This window comes from Aythya ferina (assembly GCF_964211825.1).
Source record: "Aythya ferina genome assembly, chromosome: Z".
In the NCBI taxonomy this organism is placed as follows: Eukaryota; Metazoa; Chordata; class Aves; order Anseriformes; family Anatidae; genus Aythya; species Aythya ferina.
Genome location: NC_140299.1, coordinates 73,706,493 through 73,729,231, shown reverse-complemented (window position 1 = coordinate 73,729,231; position 22,739 = coordinate 73,706,493). Strand labels below are relative to the sequence as shown.

General features: G+C 48.2%; 1 protein-coding gene across 1 annotated transcript in view; it reads left to right on the top strand.

The window, feature by feature from the left end:
- Positions 1-22,739, top strand: part of MUSK (muscle associated receptor tyrosine kinase) — a 48,789-nt gene that overhangs the window by 18,424 nt on the left and 7,626 nt on the right. The window contains exons 6-14 of the mRNA XM_084503936.1: positions 5,921-6,045; positions 8,838-9,016; positions 11,678-11,944; positions 16,394-16,569; positions 16,772-16,795; positions 19,127-19,215; positions 19,524-19,683; positions 21,023-21,212; positions 21,552-21,743. Of these exons, the coding sequence (XP_084360062.1) occupies positions 5,921-6,045; positions 8,838-9,016; positions 11,678-11,944; positions 16,394-16,569; positions 16,772-16,795; positions 19,127-19,215; positions 19,524-19,683; positions 21,023-21,212; positions 21,552-21,743 (1,402 nt within the window). The remainder of the gene's footprint in view (positions 1-5,920; positions 6,046-8,837; positions 9,017-11,677; positions 11,945-16,393; positions 16,570-16,771; positions 16,796-19,126; positions 19,216-19,523; positions 19,684-21,022; positions 21,213-21,551; positions 21,744-22,739) is intronic.

Here is a 22,739-nt window from a genome sequence, read left to right as displayed (position 1 = left end):
ATACCAGAGCTGAGAGTCTGAAGGCATATGCTTCAGGATGGAGATGTGGTGGTTTCCTCCACCTCCCTGCCATGCACATCTCAAATTGTCCTGGCCGTCCACCTCATGGGGTTGTTGTACAGCCTCAGGCCCAAGGTTGCACGTCTGTACATTGCTGTGCTGCCTGGCCTGTGTTGCACGAGGTCCTAGAGCTACTGCAAGCCCCAAACCTCCCAAATCACACATCAGGAGCCAGAACAGCTTGGAGATTTCAAGATTTTGTAGAAAGTGTTGAAATTTCAAATGCATTGGTGTTCCTGTCCCAGATTGGCATGATAACCAGCTGAAGGGCAGCAGTACAAATGGGGCGGGCTGATGAAGCACTGCTTGCTTATGGCTCTATGCAGGCTCTTGTGTAGGGCCAATGCTTAATAGTGCTGTTGCTTTAGAAATAATATAGGGGTTGTATGCATTTCATACAGCATTCGTTCTTTTTTTTTTTTTTTTTTCTTTTTTCCCCTTGGATAATTTCTATGCACATGGTTCTCTGGCAATAAGCATATTTGGATGAGGATTAAATAGAAAAAGGTAAGAAATTTGATAGAGATAAGTGGAAGTGTCTCATATCAGCTTTGCCTGTGGTGATTTGTTCCTCTTTGTAATTACTTGGTAGGCTTGCAACAAGATAAACTTTGCAGGGTTTGATGAGAATTTCTCAGAGATCAAAGCGAAACTGACCTCACAGTTATCTTGGGGTTTAATCATCAACCTCTCAGCTTCGGTCGGGGGTGGGAGGGTGGCAGCAGGCTGTGAGCAGCAGCCAAGGTACACCATGAGCTGTTCCTGTACAGAGGTGTGTGGTGAGCCGTGCGTGGAGCCCGCCTCTGGAGCCGCTGCTGGTGCCTGCTGAAAAATTTGTTTGTTCTCTGAGCCGGGATCCAGCCCCACCGTGTCAGCTAGCAAGACTGTGCCTGGCTTGTTCAGCCCGGTGCCTGATGTGCCACAGGCTGCAGCACACAGAGTTCATCAATGAATGCAACGTTCAGTGGGTTTTCAGGCCTGGTATCTCAGGAATTGTTGGGATTTTGCAGGGACTAATTTGAAATGTCAGAAAATACAAATGCTGCGGCTTTCTGTGTATTTATAAACATATTTTCAGACATCCCCTTATCTCTCGAGAGCGGGAAGGAAACCGTAGCCCCTCTGCTTAGTCCTGCTCCTTAGCTGTCTGGCTTAGGTTTGTCAGGAGGAGTGAATGGATATGAAAGGAAGGAATCTGGATGGAGATTTAGACAACTGGCTTTCTTACTGGCACAGGCTCCAAGCATGTTGGCACAAGCCTACGGTCCTGCAGAGCACATGGGTGGCAAGCACAGACGATTTCATGCAGATTAGCAAGCAAAGTTCCAGCCTGGAGAGCCCCTCTGCAGGGAAGGAGCTGTTTCAATCTGTCATGCTCCAGGTATGAAACAACTACAGGAACATTGGCAAACAGAAACGAAAAAGTGCTTACAGACTAGTTACCAGGTGTTTACATGTGAACAGTGCGGAGGACAAAGGATTAGTGTGAGGGAAGTTCCCAAGGTGATGTATACCACACCAGTTCTCCCAGCAGCATGGACCAGAGGAGAACGCTTTTAGCTCATGGGAGCTGCCTTAACCCGGGGCATCGTGCAGCACAGCTGGCAAGACTTTTCAGCATGTGGCTTCCGTAACCACCGCTCCCAAGGAGTGAATTCATGCCCGTATTTACAGGCTGGGTTAATTCACGTAGGTTGGCAAATACTGATTGTGTTCTCCTGGAAGCCAAGGCTCAACCAACACCGGCGGAGGCATGAGGAAAGCACCACCACCTCCAGCCCCTGTGCTTGGCGGGGCCTGGTGCATCACAGCCAGCATCAGGGCCTGCAAAACCCACCCACGGCGGGTGTCCTCCCACGTTGGGCCTGGGGGTGAGGGTTTCTGTGGGCTGGGGGCTGTGGGCATGGCTGGGCCCTTTCCCAAAGGCGTCTGCCAGGCCTCAGCCCACCCGTGCTGCTGCTGGGGTGCCAGTGGCCCGATCCAGCCTGCTTTAATGGGAAAACAGGCCTGACCCAGGCAGGCGGCGGCATCTGCCAGGACTGCTGGATGGGGCTGAAATCCCCTGGAAATGAAAGACAGCTCTGCCAAAGGCAGAGGGAGGGCGAAGTCACCTGGAAAGAGTTAGCTGCCCAAAGCGGGGGGACCCTGCTTTCATCTTTTTATAGCACCAAAAATTTCGTGACTGGGTTAAAGCCCTACTGTTTGGACTGGATGCTGTTACCTAATTCTCAGAAACGAGAGCAGCTGGCCAGGGTACAGATACCTCCTAGCAAGCCCCATAGCATGCAGCACATCATTTAGCAGGGCTGTAAAAGAAAGGACATTTATTAGGGGGCTTGGGAGTGAAACTGAGCGTGCTGGCTGGGCTTTTAGCTGGCCGTGTTTCATTTCCAGCTCCTCTGAGTGAGGCGCTCTGTTTCACTTTCTGCTAAAATAAGTAAGTAAATAAATGGAGCACTCTCCTCCTGTCCTTCCCACCCCTGTTTTGGCATACCCTTGTGTAAATCCCATGCCCAGACCCTGGGAGTCTCCACATGGATGCTGTTAACCTTGTGGTGATGCTGCTCAGTGGGCGAAGGTCCGGGCGAAACCCACATTCAGGAGGATCCGAACAAGGCAGGCTTGTAGCCGAGGTGTAAGAAGTCATCTGATTGCTGGGGATTTTCACTCTGAGGCACAGTGAGAACAAAATGGTGCCCCGAGCCCAGCAAATAATGTGAATTTTGCAAGCATTTATTGCCATCCCCTGTTCCTTCCTCTTCCTGCCTTTCATCCGCCTATGCCTCCTTAGGTTGCTTAGCCTGGCACCACCAGGGTCCCCACTTCTTCCTCTCCTTTGCCTGACTTCCTCCATTTATCTACAGGACAGATTTTGTCACTGGTGCAGATGCCACGATGGACCTCGAGCTTGTTCTGGTGGCCGTGCTCTGCTCCTGGTGGAGTGTGACACGGGCTGCTCACACTCAGCCCACCCTGTTTTTCCCATGGCACCTGTGATGGGGCTGCAAAATATGGTCAAGGGTCCCACCACATCCCCTGGTTGTCAGCGCAAAGCAGTGGACGCAGAGGGAAGGAGGAAAATGCTCAAGGCTTTTGTTTTTTTCTTGGTGGCTTCCCAAAGACAGAGACCTTTAGAAAACGTTTCCCTGCGTGTGCCTGTCAGTGGTGCTGGAAAGGCTGTCAGGACCTGAGGAGCACAGCCCTTGCCCTGGGGAATCTCTCATGAATAAAATGTAATTTTCTTTTTTATAGTACTTCTGTTAAATATCTAAACCTTAAGTAAAACACTTTAAAAAAGCAAGTAAATATAAATACGTTAAGTGCTAAATTATGGAATTTATAAATTGTTGTAACTACAGAAATGCACACAACAGTGCTGAGGGAGCTTCCAGCCTTCCAAGCCGTGGAGATCAGCCTGTTCCTCTGTCAGCCTGCCTGCAGTCAGTCAGCCCAAAAGCCATCCTCCCCGTGCTGGGCAAGACACCTCTGGTTCTTGTACGTACCACAACAGAGGCAAAGGGCCAGAGGCCCTTTCCAAGCCATCGAGGTGCCCAAGAGTGGCCTGGGGGAGAAAACCCATCCAGGGGGAAAACACATCTTTAACAACAAGTCTGCTTGATGTGCCTTAGCATAGATGAAGCTGACACTAGAAACACATTAATATATATCTTCTGTTGCGATTTTTTCCCCCCATATTTGTTCCTTTAGGTTGTAATGGTGTCATGCTTTGCCTCCCCTATGCTCAAGCCAACAGTGCCTTGGCTGCTGAGACAAGTACTGTCCTCAGTGCGTGCCTGGGAACCAGAGGAGCAGGATCCACATTTTTGCCATCCCCCCCTGATGGGGACCACACTTGATCTTGCTGTGGCTTTGCTCCCCATCCATAAACCTTCCATGTCTGTTGAAAGGTGCCTATTTTTTTTACTGTCTGACAACTCCATGCAGATTTTGGGAGAGCAGCAGGTACAGGGGATAGCACGCATGCCAGCATCAGATAATGGCTAATGGAGTGCTGGTAACTTTGGCATTAACAAGGCTGGATCAGAGCAGCAGGATCAGAGCAGGCAGGGTGCTGGTGACATGCTGTGTGTGTAACAGCAGCATGAGAAGAGCACGCAGGGCCATATTCTGGCTTTGGGATTTGATGTGCTGGCTTCAGCAGGAGCCATGTGCACGTAGCCGCTGCCAGAGGACTGGCCAAAAGTTTAGTGTTTCTCCAAATGAAGTATAAAAGTAATTATGAGCTTGGCCCACAGTGCTCGGGGTGGAATTCACAACCATCTGGTGCTAATGGCCTGGAGCGAAACCTTGGGAAAAGGCTTCATTTCACTTGTTATTCTTCAGAGGAGTTCCTGGCCATGTACCAGGTAAGTGGCACCTGTGGGGCAGTGTGCAGGGGGAATCAGGGAGCTGAGATCAACACGTGTCCTCCTGCCCTTTCACTTCACCGATGCTGAATTCAGTCTTCCCAAAACAGCCCTGCCCACTGAATGGCTGTGCTTCCACAGAGGCAAAGTTTCTAGGCTGACATGTATTCCTGGTGTTGCCCATCCACTAAAAGAAGCTGGCTTTAGGAGCTCTGTTAACACAGAGCTCAGCTTTGCACAGGCCGAGGCAGGATGGAAGGAGTGTGTAGAAAGTGAATGCTTTTTTCATCCCATCTGACATTTTGCAGAAGAAGCCTTCCCTGCTGTTGATAGAAGACATCCCAAAGGCAGGGACAGACTTTCAGTCTGCCAGGGGACCCTTACTTGTCCCCTTACTGCTCTGCTTTGTAGATTGGGCAAACAGAGACACAAAAGAGTGTGATGTGGCCAGGTATTTTGGTGAAAGGAGCCATACAGGTCGCAGAAGTGGCAAACAGAATATAATGCTTGCCTCAGAACTCCAGGAGAACCTCCCTTACTAAAATCTCTGATGGAGATTTTTAGTCATTGCTGTGCTTCCCAGAAGGTAGGGAGAGATCATTACTCACTAAGCATGAGAAACTGGAGTAAGAAATGGCACAGAGCTATTCAGCCTGCTCAGTCTATACAGACTTTCAGGCATCTCTATGAAAAATTTTGGGTCAAAACTCAGATGTTCCACATGGGAAATGCCTCTCTTCTCTGCTTTCCTCTATGTGGTCCAAATAGTGCATCTGAAATACAGCTTGTGGAGGCCATAAGAGCTGTGTTTCTGGATTAAAACACATTTGCAGCAAAAACACTTAAGGTCTTGTCTCAGAAAAATAAAAGTAATTAAAAAATAATAATTTTCTTTTCTGGGGAGGGGAAAGCCTTGTCTTCAGACTCTCCAGTAACCATATTGCCATAAAAGAAGCAGTGGAGGTGCAAAGTGACTTTAAAAACCTTATTCCTCCCTGCAGTCTCAGCTTCCCAAAGCCTTTGCAGGTTGTGCCCCCATATGATGGATGCTCTCCCCCCAGGACAGGCACTCATGGCATGGAAAATGCCAGGGTTTGTGGGTATCCACCGTCAGTCCTACTTGCCACGACCATATGGAGGAGCGTGTCTGACCCCCAGCCTTCACATTAAGTGGCCACCCTGGTGGTTCCCTGGGTGGTTTCGAATCGTAACTCACCTCATATTCAGCTTTCCCCTTGGTTTCTGCACAATGGGGCTGTGTATAGATTTCCAGAGGTAAAGTTTTGTCTGTAACGTGTGGAATACAGCCACATTGCCCTCTTTCTTTCTCTTCCTCATCCCCCTCCCAAGACTGTCGCTTGCTGGGAAGCCTGTGCTCTGCTCCGCTTTTATTCGCAGGGATTTGGCCTACTTCAAGGCCTGCTGGGGATGAAACACCCCCACATCAGAACACCCTCAGCCGTTCAACTTGGTGCCTTTGTCTTCTCCCGCAGTTTTTGCCAGAATACTGAAGGCTCCCGAATCCCAAAATGTCACCTTTGGCTCCGTGGTGATGCTGCGGTGCACGGCGGCAGGCGCTCCGGTCCCCACCGTCACTTGGCTGGAAAACGGGAAAGCTGTAAGTCCTCCTTTTTTTTGGCCCTTGTTTCTGCTCCTGCCTTTCTCAACACTTGCTGTGTGATCATGCCAAGGCTGCCTTGTCTGCTCTCTGCAGTATTCTCGCCTGCGAAATGCTCTCCCTCGTACCCAAATGTTGCACAGGTTGATTCGCTGTGATCTGGAAAGCCAGAGATGAAGGATGCTTGAGATGCTTGCAAGCTCCTCTTGGGATGGGTATCCCAGGGAACTTCATAGTGGGATTAAATTTTTCTGCAGCCACCTTTCCTGGCCTTTCTCCTAACGTGCTAACAATAGCATAACAAAATGCCTTATTTGACAAAATCACATAAACCAAGGCAGTGAAGTAGAGATAACTTCTCTTGAGCATACTGCCTTTGGCCTGTATGTGCCCACTGCTTCTTACAGGGAACTGATCTGTGGATTAATTACCCTGACCATTTAATGTGGGTGCCTGCTTTGAATTTGCCTGGCTTCAATGTCCATGTGTAGGCCACTTGGCACCTGGTATTGCCCCCCCAGGAGTGCAGCTGCCCACCACCCTCACAGCAGCTCTCCAGCAGGAGGACACTGGACTCCTTCCAAGCCCCTCTTTGCCATGAATTTCCTCTAGTCCTCACATGATTTTGGTGGTCGTGCTTTATATTCTCCACGTTCCTCCAACAGCGTTTTTAAAGCTGTGTGGCCCTGAGGCACACTGCTGCAGAGGCAGCTGTGTGCCAACCAGTGATTTACCTCCGCTCTTTCTCACTGCTCTCCCCACAGCCCTGGATCCTTCTGGCCACCGGCTGGCCATGGCCATTCCTGGTGGCTTGCTTGTCCAACAGGACCAATGAATCCTCTCATGGAAGTTCTTTCCCTCGGGAGGGTACCTCCATCCTGTCCCATCTCTCCATGTATGAAGACATGTTATTAAGGAGCCTGGTTTACTATGCAGACTCTCTCACCTTCTTCATCTCCACTAAACCTTATTGTATCTTCCACTCTTATTAGGGGTCATTTTCTGTATTTTAGCTATTGTAATATAGCTAGATAATATTCTGTATTATATTCTGTGCTCAGACTTGCAGGCAGGTCCCTTCCCCTGCATCCATCCTCCAGATATCCTTACTCTCCACTGCCACAGTCCTCTGGATTGACTACACATGTCCTTGAGACCCTTTTTAGCTGCCAACGACTATGCCAAAGGACATGCTTCTGTTTGTAGTCTTCACAGTTGCCAAGAGAACAAGAAAGTTGAAGAATTCAGTGGTCTCTTTCTGGAAAGCTGGTGAAGGTCTTCTACCCTTTCTCTAAAAGGGCCTGAATGCATTGAGGACATGTGTTTTGGGACAGCTTGTTTTCCTGGGGTTCTGGTGGGGTCTGTAGAAGAAAAGCATATTGGATGAAGGGGGAGGAATCATTTCAGACCACACCAGGCACTGCTCAGTGCTGGCGAGGTTCTGGGGAGAAAAAAATGTAAAAATAAATCTGAGCAATACTACGATTTGGAAAAAAAAAAAATCTTGTGAAAAAATATCCTGAGTTCTCACCCACCTGAATTGACTTGACATAATTGGCATAATGTAATGCCAAAAAATATACATAGTCCCCACATTTGCACGGTGACCAGCATACCACCCATCTATGATGCCATATTTACAATAATGATGTTGGTCTGTTGATTAAGGGATTTCTTCCCATGCATGTTCCCTCACCCCACATCTTTGAGTAAAGCTTGATTGAGGCAGAACAAATGCATTACTTTATTAATATGTGTATTTTTGGAGACAAACCAATGTGCTTCCTAAAGACATGACACAACACTGCTACATCCTTTCTTACTTTTCAATTATCACCACTAAATGCCTTTGGAAGCAGATACAAATACCATTGAAATAATTTCTACTAGCTTCCAGGAAGGTCAGGTTAATCTGTCTCGTCTCTCAGCTAGATGTGTCAGTAGAGTGCTTTGCTAGGATGGATCCAGTGATGAAAATCTCAGGTGTCCTTAGGGCCAAATTGCACCAGCAGCATCCATGGATGACCACATCTCCTTTCAGTTATTCCTGCTGCTTCCTACTGGTGTGAAGAATAGAGCAGGCAATGCTGCTTGGTGCTACTGTATTTGCAAGGCAGAGTCTTTGTGTGCCCTGTCCTCTGATTTAATTTGTGCCAAATGAGCACGAAGGACTTGAGGATAATACCAAGTCTGTCTAGCCAAAGTCAGCAGGCTCCAAGCTCATTCATGTAGGAAAAGAGCTGGCCAATGTCACCACATCTGCAGCCCGTTCCACATTTCCAGGTGTGAGATCAGAAAATCTGTTGGGTATCTGCTGGAGTGTGGGAGCCAGATCATTTGCTTGGCACACCACTGCTCTGGAGGTGTGGCCGTGGTTGCGTTAATCCAGAATTAATGTCTTCAAGACTATTTTCTTCTCTCCATCCGTAGACCCAGCCACAAAGCCATGTTGTGTCCTTCCTTGCTAAGGCATGAGTAGGCAAACAATCTGCTAGCAGAGATCCTGCAGTAAGTAGCCACAAAAATCTGAGACCTTCGGAACTGAAAATTAATTGCAAAAGCATTGTTGAAGCGTGGACTAGGTGAGGTCGTCAACATTTGCTTTTGTCTGCGAAAGCTATGAAGGCAGCAAAATGGTGCCTTCTGGTTCAGCTCTCTGCCACTTCCATCTGCTGGCTGCATCTTCTTCAGTCAACCTCCGTTCTTGGTGGTGGGTCCCTTGGGTGTTCGCTTGGTTTGCTTGTCTGCCTTTGAGGGAAACACCACCGCAGGGGGGCTTTTTACTCTCTTAGGTTTCCGCAGGGTCTATAGTGGAGAGCGTCAAGGACAGAGTGGTTGACTCCCGGCTGCAGGTGTACGTCACCCGACCTGGGCTGTTCACTTGCCTCGCCACCAACAAGCACAGCAAAACCTTCGGTGCTGCGAAAGCCGCCGCAACCGTCAGCATTTCAGGTGTGCTGGGAGGGTGGGGGTCCTCCACAACTTTTCCATTGCCCTAGGCTCTCCTGCTGGGGGCAAGCAGAAGGGGCGGGAGGTGGAGGCAGAGGGTACGGCTTGGTGAGCTAATGGCTCGCAGGGGGGGCTAAATTTGAGTACCAGTGCCTCCCCCACCGGGCTATTTCCTCATATATTCTTACACCCCGGGAGACTGGCACAGCTGTCACTTCCTGAGTGCTCGGTGCCGCCCCGTACGCCGTGTCCCAGAGGCGCTCGGTAAGCCCATCCATGGGGAGGAAGCCATGGCTGCGGCCCAGCGTCGGTGTCGCCTAACAGCAAGGTGAAAATAGCTTTCCCAAGAGGTCCTTAGCTCCTCAGGGGGGGTTGCATCCCTCCCGCTGTCCCCACACAGCTGCCGTGCCCAGGTAACCTCTGCTGCTGGGACATCTCCTGATGGGGAAAAGGATGAGCAGGGGGAGAAGCCCCGGCCACCCAGCCCCGCATGGGAGCCCAATTAAAGACAGAACAAGGCCTCCCAGGCATGCAGAGCCTAAGGTATAAGGTGAAGGTACAGGATAAGGGTGCAGAAACCTGCCTCAGCAAGGTCTGCAGTCAGTGGGGCACCTCCTCACCTCCTCTCCCCACTGCCTTTCTCTTCTTCCCTACAAGAAGATGCAAAACATGTGAGCTGCGCCCTTTCCAGACAGCTTACAGCTCTCAGACAGATTTCCTGCCATGGAAATCTTAGTTACCGCAGAGGGTGCAATGAGATGTCACTGATGATTTTGCCATTTCTTCTTTCTCCTGGCTCGTCACCATTGCTGGATCCGGTGCCCCCCTGGCAGAGTGGAGGTAAGGATGGTTTGTGTGGATCCCTAGGGGGTTTCTGTGGGCCGGGGAGAGGAATGATGTTGAAACAAGGCTATTTGGTGAATATTTTGCTCAAATAAAGGGAGTGGGTTTCTGGTTGCCAGGCATGAGGCTCACCTGAAGGCAATACTGAGCTCTTTATACAGCATGCACAGAGCCCAGGCCCTTAAGATCAGGATGCCTCAGGGCCACGCCAGCTGTGGATCACACATCAGTAGATTGCTTAAAATACGGCAGTGTGCAGAACACTCTGGGGTGAGTTCTGTCCACAGTCAGGCTTCATCAACCTCACAAATTCACAGGAGCAAGCTAAGCTCCTGTCTGCACAGAGCCAATAAATCTGCTTTGGTACAGTGATCACAATATTAGGGCAAGAGGGGTTTAGGTATTTCTTCGAAGCAAAGTTGTGGATGGGTAAAGATACTTCTCCGTGATCAGAGGTGCACTTTTGCCAGATATTTTCTGGAGTGCTGAACGATTAGGCTGGCTTTCTATTTCTGGAGCCCTAGCATATTTCTGCATGTGGCACAGGCAGATCAGCCTGGAGGGAAAACGCGAGGGCTTGCCTGAATCTGGCGGTGCTCAGAGCAAAGAGCAAGGCTTAAGGAAATCTGAGCAAACGGCTCTGCTGTGCTGCTGGCACGGGCTGCCTGTGAAAGCTTGCCTCCTTCAGAGCGGCGTGTGAGATCCTTGCAGGGTGTTTGCAAGGGATTTTGTGGCTCTGGCGCTGACTGCAGACCTCGGCGTCGCGCCATCACCCGTGTCCATGTGAGGGGCGTGGGTGCAGTGCTCCTGATGCTCCTCTCTTGCAGTTGTTCTCGACAGCTGCTACACAAAATCCCCTCTCTGTGGCCGGGCCTCGTGAGAAACATCTCAGTGCTGCTTCTCCCACCCGTGTCACTCTGCAGATAGTAAAAAAAAAACAAGGAAACACACGACGCCAGCACTGGTTGTGCTGGTAACGTCGGCATCCTGCCAGGCTGCTGCTGCAGCTCCCCAAAACCAGCAGCACAGCTCTCCCACGTGTGCCTGTGCCCTCTTCTGGCTCTCGGGGCATGGCGAGGATGCACCTTGCACAGGAAGCACAATGGGTGCTGTGCAGGATGCTGGGCACCATGGGCAGTGTGGGCCCAGTGGGGAAGCGGCCCGGTGCCAAAAACAGCTGAGAAAAGGAATTAAAAAAAAATCAATTGAACCTAAAGCAGTGCAGCTAAACTGGGGTCAGGGAGTGTCACCTGCTGAGTGCTGCATCAACAGCAGAGATTTAAGCATCCTCTGAACTCCCTTGTCCATGTAAGTCCAGCTTTCCTAAGAAAAACAGTGAGAACCCCCCAGGGCATTGACAATGGGGGATTATTTGGGCAGAGCAGTAAAAGGCAGGGATACAAATAGCTCTGCTGGCTGCTCCAAATGGTTGGCATGTTGAGAACTGAACTCCCTGACCCCAGTTATGCGGGCGGGCTGAGCAATGGGGACAGCTGCACCCCCAGCTCCTCCCGCACGCTTTGGGGCAGTTTTCCCAGGTGTGCCCCAGTTTCCCTGGGCTGGGGAGCATCCTTTGACCCTGTGCTGGGAGCTGACCCCTCTCTGGTGGAGGGGGGATGACAGCCACACCAGGCTGCATGCAGAAAGCACAGGAGGGATAAAAGATCGGCCCCAGAAGGAGCCAAGCCTGCTGTGCTCTGAGTGGTGCTAGCTCTTCTCAGCTCCTGTATCCACACACCCACTTCTCCTGGCCTTTAGTCTTACACCTGGCTACCTAGGTGTAAGCTGCAGCTGTGTGAGGCTGCAGGTTAACCCGTGTGTCTGCTCTTGTTCCCGACAGCAAGCTGTACAAGGGCGATGCAGGCTACTGCAGCACCTACAGAGGCGAGGTGTGCAGCGCCATCCTGGCGAGCAACGCCCTGGTTTTCTTCAACTCCTCCTACGCTGACCCTGAGGAGACCCAAGAGCTGCTCGTGCACACTGCCTGGACTGAGCTGAAAATGGTGAGTGCCTTCTGCAGACCGGCCGCCGAGTCCCTGCTGTGCAACTACATCTTCCAGGAGTGCAAGCCCTCGGGAGCTGGGCCAGCCCCCAAGCCCGTGTGCAGGTAAAGAAACAAGAAATGTTCCCCTTTCACTTTTGTTTTGTGGGGATGGATGCACAGGAGGCTGGAAATAGCAAGAATTTACCTGGCTTTGCAGTAGCACTGAGGGGAAATGGGGTCCCTGGGCTTGTATGAGCTTTTCCTTTCCTCTGCCCTCTGTATGCACCCCTTGGACCTGACACAGCTCTCCTTGTGCTCATCGGTGGGGTTCAGAGTGGCTTTCAGGGGTCTGGGTTATATCAGGCTTTCGGTGGCAGGTGTTGAAAAGGAATATCCCTTTGAATGACATGACTGATCTAAGTAATTAACACATTGTTATCAGTTAAATCTTGCTAGGCCAGTGTGCACTCACTGCTGCTATCAGAAAGTCATTGCTGGTTTGGAATTTTAACTAAATATGGGCACAGAAACGCGTGGCTGATGTGGCCAAGGTAGGACACTAATCACTCAGCACTTCCCACCACCGCAATGATGGGACAGAAAAAGACTGTGCTGGAGACACTGCCAGCGTAACTGCACCTGCTGAACCACACCAACCTCCCTGCTGGCACATGTGTCCTCGCACAGCCAGAGCAATGTGCAGCCAAACGGGGCTGGCAGGGAGCAGAGCATCCCGTGCTGCAGCTAATCCCCTGCTGACAGGTGCCTGTGCGGCACGTCCCAGGCACAGGGGCCGTGCAACCCACCGGGCAGCCCTCCCTCATCGCACCCTGTCCTCCCCCGTGGCCACGGAGAAGAGCTTCCTCGCTCACAGCAAGATTTTATGAAGCCTTCCCCAGCTTCTCAGCCTGGAATAAGCCAGCTTTCACCGAATCACAGAATCACAGAATTTTCTAGGTTGGAAGAGACCTCAAGATCATCGAGTCCAACCTCTGACCTAACGCTAACAGTCCCCACTAAACCATTTCCCTAAGCTCTACTTTCTCCAAGCTCTCCCCATAGGTCTTGCTTTTCAGCACCGGAGTAAACCCCTTGTAAACCTTGTGGGGTGATGCTTTCTTTTCCTGAAACCATAATCCTGAAACAGATTATTCAGATCGGGGTTTGCTAGGAGAGAGGCCCCAATTCTGGTGCCTCGACTGAAACAATTGTTCTGTCTGCAGAACATGGCAGCGCTACCCCAGCTGGACATGGGCCAGATGTAGTCTACTGGAAATTATTTTTCCAGTTATGCAGGGGCTTTTTAGGACAGTCAACAGCATGTTGTCTTCACAATCAGGGCCTTTCTGATCACTCCTCCTTCCATAGCTCCAAAACAAAGGCACAGAGGAAAACCCCGGGCGTGAAGGTTGACAGCGGGTTGGGTTCTCCATTGGGAGCCTGTGCTGCTCAGCGCTGCGTAGCCAGCACAGCCAGGACATATATCCTGAGAAAGAAGTGTGTGTGCAAATACCCACAAATAACCCTGCAGACAAGTGCTGAAACTTGCTTTTTGTTGGCAGGCTCCTCCCCACTGCCTCGCTGCGCTGCTCTTTGTCATTGTGCCCTTTAGCGCACGGTCTCCCTGCCTATTTTCAAGATGTGTGACAGTATTTATATCGCAGCCACACATGCACGGCCCATTTATCAGGGAAAGACTTTGCACAGTGCTCCACACGACCTATCAGTAAGGACTGGGTACGGGGCTGGCTTCATTTCCCCCCCCTGCTCACAAGTGGGCCTGCAGGACCATAACCGGATTTGTGAATGGAGATCTGCTCTCCCTGGGCACTTCTGAGTGGTATAACTCATCATGCTCTCTGCACTCACATAAGACATTTAGCTAGCAGGCAAGGCCTTGGCAAATATGCCTAAATCCTAATGGACCACTCTGGCACCATCCCTCAAACCCATGAGCCATTCTGCAGATACATCCATTTTCTTTTCCCTTTAATGATTTTTTTCCCAGCGATTTTACCATGGATTTAAATGTGTCTTTTTTCACAAGATCCCTGGGATGGTGTCCCTCCAGTTTCCTGTCCCCATAACTCATCATCCCAAAGCCTAGCTCCATGCCCCGTTTGGTAACTCAGGCATCTAGTACGTCCTTCTGAACAGCTGAGACCCCAGGGGGCTCTTGAACACATTTTGCACAGTCTTGGTGGCTTTCCAATTATCTTATCTGCTTTCTACTGACAGCTTTATACCTCTCTGCTGAAATTGGCTAGGCAACACCAGTTTTCAGCTGAAATGCTTCATGAGTAAGAATTTAATTATCCCAGAGTCTGTAGAAATCTCCTGTTTTTTTCATGAACAGACTTCCCTTGTTATGTTTCTATGTGTTTTTGTCTTGTTTACTTACTCACTGCAACATTTCTTCTCTCCCATGAAATTTTGGTTTGAAAGCTAGTTAGCTAGAACAAAAACTGAAAAACAAGCTGTGCAGAACTTTTATAAAAACAATTAGTGGGCAAAACAAGATAAAGTGGAATGGCGGAGAAGAACATGGTAAAAACTTCACATAAGTTAAGATGCAATTTGATTAGAATTAGAACTTTCCTGTTTTTAAGGGAAAGTGATGTCTCATCTCATAATTCTTGATTGCTCCTGGCTTTTGACACAGGCTGCGTTTGTGATAGCAAGGGACAATCCTTCTGCTTCTCTTCTGACCACTACTGTTACGAAGCGTCCAGCTCCAGGGAAGAGTCTTGTGTTGGAAAGCTCTTCCCTTTGTTCTGTGTACATCCACCTCCTCTTCAACAGTGCAGACACCTGTCCTCCTCGGCTGCTCCTGATCTTTGTCTCCCCGTCACTTACATTACATACAATTTCTAATAATACCCTGAAGTAATCTTTGCAATATGATCTCACCCAGCCCTCGCTGCTGGGGATTAAGGGCTATAACAATGGCATGACCTCAGCTGCAGGAGACTGACTCTCCCTCCCTCCAGCAGCCTCGCCATGCTCCCCTACCAGCAGTGGTGGCTGGTGGGTGAAGACAACCTGCCTTTAATGCTGTAGCTTGCTGAGGAACGTTTTTTTGGCTTTTTCTGTAGTTGCACACTTAATGTGCGGTGTGTTCAAGGATGCTCAGGCTCCGGGAGTGAAGGCAGCTAATGCAATCCAGGTCTCCCAAGTGTTGGACAGTGGAGGCAAGGTTTTCCCATTTCCCTAGCTAAGCATTTCTTACTTCAGAAAGTCATTCCTGCTCCACATGTTGTTTAACGTAAAATTAAAATATTACACCATCTGGATACATTCTGGCTGTCATGGAAGTGAGGAAGGAGCAAACCAGCATGGGCTAAAACCACAAGCAGGGCAGCTGAGCCTTCAATGGCTTCAGCCTGCTGCTGTGGAGAGCATTCATTGCCATTGCAAAGAGCTGCTGCCCTGGTAAAATTCCTGGTGGCCTCCATCCTTCAGGTGCTGCAGAAGGTTTGTAGTGTTGGTGGCCATCACTGAAGCTTGTGGCCATCTGCTCTTGCCAAAGCTGTTGGTAGACAACAAGTCAAGAGATTGCATCAGCCCACCAGGTGGTGAAATTGGCTAAAGCCTTTACCACAGATGCCAGGAGTGTTTTCCTGCATTGCTGTGTTGTTCTGTGGTGGTCAGGAAGGACATGCATCCTCAAAGGACTGCAGCTGAGTTCAGCAAAAATCATCTCTGCACATGACCTCAAAGCTGGTTTTGCAACTCAGGCTCTCAAAAATGAATGATTGAAAAAATAAATGAATCACTGACAAATTAAGAAATAGCAAACACTCAAAGTTTCCAGTATGGTACAGTCTTAATTTTAATTTTTTATTTTCCAGAGCAGATATTTCTGTTTAGGCCTTATTCACAAAACGGCTTCAGATCTAAAGAATGTTTAAACATCCACAGCACCTCTTGACAGTGAATGTTTCACATTGTTAGGGAGGCCATATATTAGGTAGGAGGCAGTTTGGTTTCTTATTTCATCAGGCACTGTAAAGGTTTTGCTGCAGATTGCTAGCAGATTAAAAAAAAGGAGAGAAAGGTGAGCTTCTTTTCTCTATTGAGAAGAGAAAAAAATGCATGGCTGATTCTGTGAGTTTAAAGATGTAGGCAAATATTTAGCTTAGAAAAGTTAAGAATTTTTGCTTGCCTGCTTTGAATAGATGGTACATTTAAGTAATATTTATGGAAGACATGTAAGATTTTAGAGTATACCAAAAATGCTAAGATAACTCCCAGACATGTTATTATTAGAAGATGGCAATGAATGTGTAGGAAAAGATGGGAGTATACTCACAGACAGCGATGTGTGCTGTGTCTTGAGCATAAACCTGCTTCATTAAAAATGTAGCTTTGTGGGTTTCCTAGAGGAAGCTGTTACATTTTATGCGGAGTTTCCTTTATGGTTTATGAGCCAGACAGACTGGCTTAAAGAAGCGTAGCCCCGTTAATGGTTTTCTGTCAGCCTGCATAACCCCTGCACATCACTGCTAAGTGCAGCAGCTGTTATCAAGCCATTGACCCCTGTATTTCACTGTTTTTTGCAAAATGATGTAGAGAGAATTGCCTTGCTGTAAAGGATCTCTACTGCTTTAAGGAATGGCTCTCAATGGAGGAAAACTCTCAGAGGGGGATCTACAAGCCAGGGCTGATGCTGCTCGCCCTTCCCGAGTGCAACAGGCTCCCCAGCCTGCACCAGGACCCCAGTGCCTGCACCCGCATCCCTTTCTTTGGTAAGAGGCTGTTTGCAGAGCTGCTTTCTTGGCGAGGGAGGGGGGCAGGATGCCACCCACGACCTGCAGCAGAAGCAAAGGCTGCGATGTGGGCACCGTCCTGCCTGCGCCCGTGCGCTGGTGTGTTCCCACGGCCACACTCCCAAGTTGGCACCCAGCTGTATCACGACCCTTCCTCATGTCTTGTCTTGTCTTTTTACAGATTTTAAGAAGGAGAATATAACCAGTAAGTAGACTTCTCCAGGCTCTGTGGTTCCAGAGGCTGGGCATGGTATTTTTGTTGAGGATGCAGCTTGCACAGCGCTTCTGCGTTTTGCTCTGGTCCTTGCTGGCTGTATTTGGGTTGTTAACAGAGGATGTATGAGCTTCCACATCCACAGCATAGGGAAACACATTTGCAGCTGTACAGAATTTAGGGAGAGGGAGAACATGGACTGGTAACTTTTGAAAGTGGTTAGATAGGGATGGTACTTTTAGGTGGTACACTCCCCTCCAGCTCTTCCCTCATCTTTCTGCCCATTCCTTCTCCTTTTGCTGTACCCATCTTTGATATTTCTGATACTGATAGCAAAGCTGTCCCACCCTTACATGCTGTTACTGGTATGGTTACCCACATCCAGCTGCCCTTGCAAGACCTTGTTCCCCAAACAGCCCCAGCACTTCCCTTCAGCTGTCCTTGAAGCCTTGACATTTCTCTTGTAACCCGCCCCGAACCACCCATGAGACCCAGCTGTCCCTCATGGTGACTTCTGCCAGCCCCTTGCCCTCACTGGGGGACAGAGCAGAACCAGGGGGTGCCAGCAGTGTGGTGCATTCATGAGCTGGTTTCAGCCTCCTCTTGGATGCTCGCTAGTCCCCAAAGCCTTGTGTAAATGTGCCACCCTTTTGTTTGGCTTCCACAGGATGTCACCAGGGTGGCGTTGCTCAGATGTGTACTGCACAGTCATGAATTGGGGAGACATAATGGTAACAATTTATTGAGATTGTCCCCTCTTTTTGCCTTCAGAGGCCCTGCTGGATGTGCTAAGCTTTGAGGAAAACAAGCCAAACCATTTTCTATCTTGCCAGCTGAGTTATAAGACCATTATGAGAGCATCTGCATTTTCCAGCCCCTCAGGGGCACAGGGATGCTTCCCTAGGGTTGCCTTTGTGCCTAAAATTCTCCACATCTCTCCTCGAAGATGTCACACTGATACTTGTTTCAGCCCATGCAAAAGGTGTTTTTCGTCTTGCAGGTATAAGTGATAATATCAGCCAAAGTACTTCAAGTCAGAGCATTTTACCTTGCAGTTGTGATGGACCAAGTGTGCTCACGGAGCCCATGACCATTCATTCGTAAGCTAAGGAGCTTCCACACCTCAGGCTACAATGGGCTTGATCCATGTTTGAGCTCACCCACCAGGAGCAGACATCATCATGGCTGTTTTTCTGCCTACAGCTTGGTACCTGGTGAACATGCAAAAAGCACGTTAAGGGTCTGTAAAAGACATAACAGCCAAAATGTGTGGAGTGGGTGATGCAAGAAGAAAAGAGCAGGCCAGCATCATGATGGGTTTGGATTTGTTCTAGAATTGCTCTTTACACGGGTGCTTACTGGAGTGCTCAGGTGCTCTAAGTGAATATCTCATTAAAAGTACATCCCTACAAAAAAAAACAAACAAAAACTAATCATCTATATTTCTCCTACAGGAGAAATAGAACAATCTGCTAGGATAAATTAAAATGCATAAGTTTTGTCTCAAACTTGGGTCAAACCTTACATAAATCTTTCGTGAAGTGGAAAAGGATTTGCTTAAAAATACTTTGTTTTAGAAAAAGTCAAGTTTCCTCTTTATATATATATATATATATATATATATATATATATATATTTTTTTTTTTTTTTTTTTTCTGAGCTGTCAGTTTAGTGCAGGAGAAGAAAAGTTATGATGACAGTTTTTGCTGACTTACTGATTTATCTAATAAGGTTAATAACGCAGCACCTAATAAGCGAACCCTAACGCATGCCATCACCAAAATGCTCGTCCATGGTCAGCAGAGCTTCCACACAAATAGCTGGCAGATATGATGTGTGTAAGGCTGCATCTCCTCTGCTGTCCCTCCTGCTTCCTGGGCTGTACCGGCACGCATTAAATTCTCCTGTGGGGAGAGGTGGTGTCCACATTTTTGTCTTGAGAACTTATTCTGGGAGTGAAAATCTCCTCAAGATTTCCCGCTTGCTTTTTTTTTTTTTTTTTTCCTTCTGCAGTCAGAGTAGGCCCTGTGTATGTAAAGTGAACTGCGCATTCTGTTGCGAATAACAGTGTTTTATGCTGATCTGCTGCTTCAGTTCTTCGGTTCCCTTCGGTGTGTGTTTTCCACGTGTGCTGGGAGCTGCAGTCTGTGTCCGAGCAGCCGCTGCGAGGCAACGGGCCCTGTGCAGGCCCCTCACAGGGCCTTGCTGGCCACGGCTCTTTTCTAAGGACATGACCTTTACTCTTGTCAGTCCCTGCTCCAGGGCATGGTTTGAGGTGCCTTGTCCACACCTATTTATTTGTTTTTTCTTTTAACTCCCCAGGGACTTGCTACAGCGGCAATGGCCAGTTTTACCAGGGCTGGGTCAATGTCACGGCCTCCGGCATCCCCTGCCAGAAGTGGAGTGAGCAGGTAGGCAGCAGTGTGAGACCCCCCCAAACAGGGAGCTGCTCTCAAGGTCTGCTTCTCCGCTGGGCTTCCCAGAGCCAGGCAGCTCTGTCCCATTGAAGGGCTGACAGCCTGCCTTCATTCTTGAGTCCACTGCTGTTTCACAGCCTCTTTGTATTTCAATCTGCAAGTCCATCCTTCCTGCCTTCCTTCCTTCCTTCCTTGCTTCCTTCCTTCCCTCCCTGCCATTTTCCTTTGTTTTGCTTCATTTTGTTAATTCCAGCAGCAAAAATTCTACTCAAGCACTAACCCAATCTCTTTCCTGCTCCAAGGCTCCCCACTTGCACAGAAGGACTCCTCAGGTCTTCCCCGAGCTGGCTGATGCTGAGAACTACTGCCGCAACCCAGGAGGTGAAAACGAGCGTCCCTGGTGCTACACAAAAGACCCGTCTGTGACTTGGGAATATTGCAGCGTGTCTCCCTGTGGAGATGGTAGGTGACTGAATTTATGATTTCTGCCACTGGGTTTGTTTTGGGAACATGTAAGGTATTTGCATCCTGAACATCATATTGTGGCTCCTGCAGCTCCACCAATCTGTTTTGTCTTCTTGATTCAGCCAGCACCAGTTCTTCTCATAGATGCATTCAGCATCTTTAATCTGAACGTGCTATAAACACTTTAATGATGGGAAAATGTGGACAGACATATTAAGGACCTTGCTCCAGATTATAGTAAGACCAAAAGATGAAATCAAATTTCCCATGGTATTATGAGGAATGAATTGGCCACACTGTGGTCTGAGGAGAAAATAGGTCTTACGGCATATTTTCTGAAGCTGTTTTGCTTCTGGTGATATTTTTTCAATAATAAAGAACAGTTATATCTAAAAATGATTCTGAATAAGATGGAAACATTTTTGCTTTGTGGAGTTGCAACTAAGTTGTGGAGGAGTTGCTGTGTTTTTTGTTGTTGTTGTTGTTGTTGTTGTTGTTGTTGTTGTTGTTTTTTTTCTCCGAAGAGTATGTTGAAAAGTATTTCATCAAAGCTACAATTTTTTAATAAACATATTTTTTTTAGAATCTCAGGTCTTGGAAACAAGAAAATTCCACTTGCAGAGAGAATAAAGGCACTGGGAGCATATAGGGGAATGCAATTTAGTATCTGTTTCACTGGTCTTAAAAACTAGTTTATATTTCTTTCTGTTCTCAATCATTGTATATATGCACATACAGATTAACATCTTTTAGAATGGCTCAAAAAGTACTTGGCAGGGGACTACTTGATTCCCCCCCCCAAAAAAAAAAAAAATAGAGCTAAATATGTTTTACACTAGTTTACTGTATTAGACCCATAAAGACACTGATATGCAAGTTGTTGGAGGCAAGGTATCCAGGAAGGTATCAATGTGTACTTGCCTTGGTCTTACACTCCTCTCTGCAGATTTGTTCTAGGATGTGTGATATATTGTGGCCCACAATGTGGACCTTTGCTCCTTCCCAACGCAGACTTCAGCTACTTCAGCTTATTTGAACACTTAGACACCACCAGTGCATCTCCCACCTGTAATTCTTTCTAAGTGTCTGATTCCTTACTAAAATTGGGTTCCCAGCTCAATGGGAACTGTATCTAGGCCTTTATTAGGTCCTGGACTGGACTTTAACATCTGGTAAGCAGTAATGTGCTTTGCTTCCTGTAAACCAAAGTTCCCTAGTATGATATACAGTCATACTGCTGTATCCATGATGTCAGCAGGACTCCACAAGTACCTCTTAAGGGAAAGCCCCAACCCTATAAAACTGTCATAATCTTCTGATTTTGCTTACATTACAGCGTCCTTATCGCTCGGAACAAGAAAACCAAACGGAGAGATTCCAAACCTCCCCCCTCCTCCATCCTTTTCCCCTACATACTCCATGACTGTTATCATCTCGATCATCTCCAGCTTTGCCCTTATCGTGATCCTCGGCATTGTCACCCTCGTTTGCTGCCGTCGACGAAAGCAATGGAAAAACAAAAAAAGGTAAAACTCAGGACTTAATTCAAGGCAACAAATGCTGCTTTGAAACACGGCTTGCCTGCTTCTGAGAGCACAGTCCTGCAAATGCCTGTTGGAGGGAGAAGCCCTCCCTATGTCTGTGGCTGCACCAGTGCAGGCTCTGAGGAGTGCCTGTGTCAGAGCAGAAGGTGGCCTGGTGGCTATTTTGGGGAAATGATTTGAGACCCTGCTGCAAGGCTCTTTCAGCAGCCCTGCTATACCTCCTTTTTCCATCCTGGAAGAAACCCTCCCTGGAGGTGCAGATGTTGATCTCCTGGTCAGGGGCCGTGCACACTCTGACCAGCAACTGCTCCGTTGTTTCAGAGAGTCAGAAACACCAACGCTCACCACTCTGCCCTCCGAACTCCTCCTGGATCGGCTGCACCCCAACCCCATGTACCAGCGGATGCCCCTTCTCCTTAATCCGAAACTGCTCAGCCTGGAGTATCCCAGGAACAATATTGAATACGTGAGAGATATTGGGGAAGGAGCATTCGGGAGAGTCTTCCAAGCAAGGTAAGCAGCCCATGTGTGAGTCCTCTCTATCTGAAGGTATCTGGGAAAAATCAGCATTGGGGCATCCATTTGTCTGGACGCAGAAATCCTTTTTTCATTTACTCAAACCAAAATTGGTAGAAGGGCCCAACAGTTTAACTGAGGCTTGAATAATTGTTTGTCTTGTCCACTGCTTTCCACTCATATCTGTTAACCTTTGTCAAGAATGAGTCTCCTGTTCTTCTCTCTTAATTCTCTCTTAATTCTCTTCTCTCTTAAGAGAGAAGAACATACCAAAGTCTGGTGTGATAGCTTAGCTAAATTTATCATCCCTATTTTTTCTTCCCCAAAGAGTATTGCCTGTGACATGTGACTTATTGTGAAATGCTTGCATTTCCCAGTATGTGCAAATTGTCAGTGTGTAGTGTCCTCCGTTACAAACTCAGCACTGGCCAGTAGTTACCACAGAGGGCAATGTGTCATGCTGCAGTTAGGTCCTGACCCAGTTTACGTTTGATTTAGAGGCAAAACCAAACCAAACCAAACCAAAAATCCCCTAAAAACCCAACCTACTTAAGCCAACATCCTTTGTGTGTGTGTGTGTATGTCCTTTGCTTATTCAGACTTCATTCTTGGAAATCACAGCCATTGTTGCCTGTTTAAATTTAAGGCATTAGATGAGCCATAGATTCTGTTGAACCTCCTGGGAGGTGAGGTCATGCTCTTCTTCACATGTGAAAAACATTTCATGGAGAACCCAGAGATGAACCCAAACCTGCTTAGACTGTGGTGGATGGAAGGCGTCTTGTTACCCTTGACAGTCTGCAATGCCTGCAGGACAGCATTTGGCCTGTTTGCCCTTCTTGGAAAATCCCAGCCCAAACTCCTTGAAAGAAGGCAGACAGAGTGTATCGTTCCATTTTGCTCAGGATGGGTTTTGTTAGTCCTTTACAGTTAATGTCTCTGGGATGTAGCTCATTTTGTCACTGTATCTGGAGTCGTGTGCGATGACAAAAA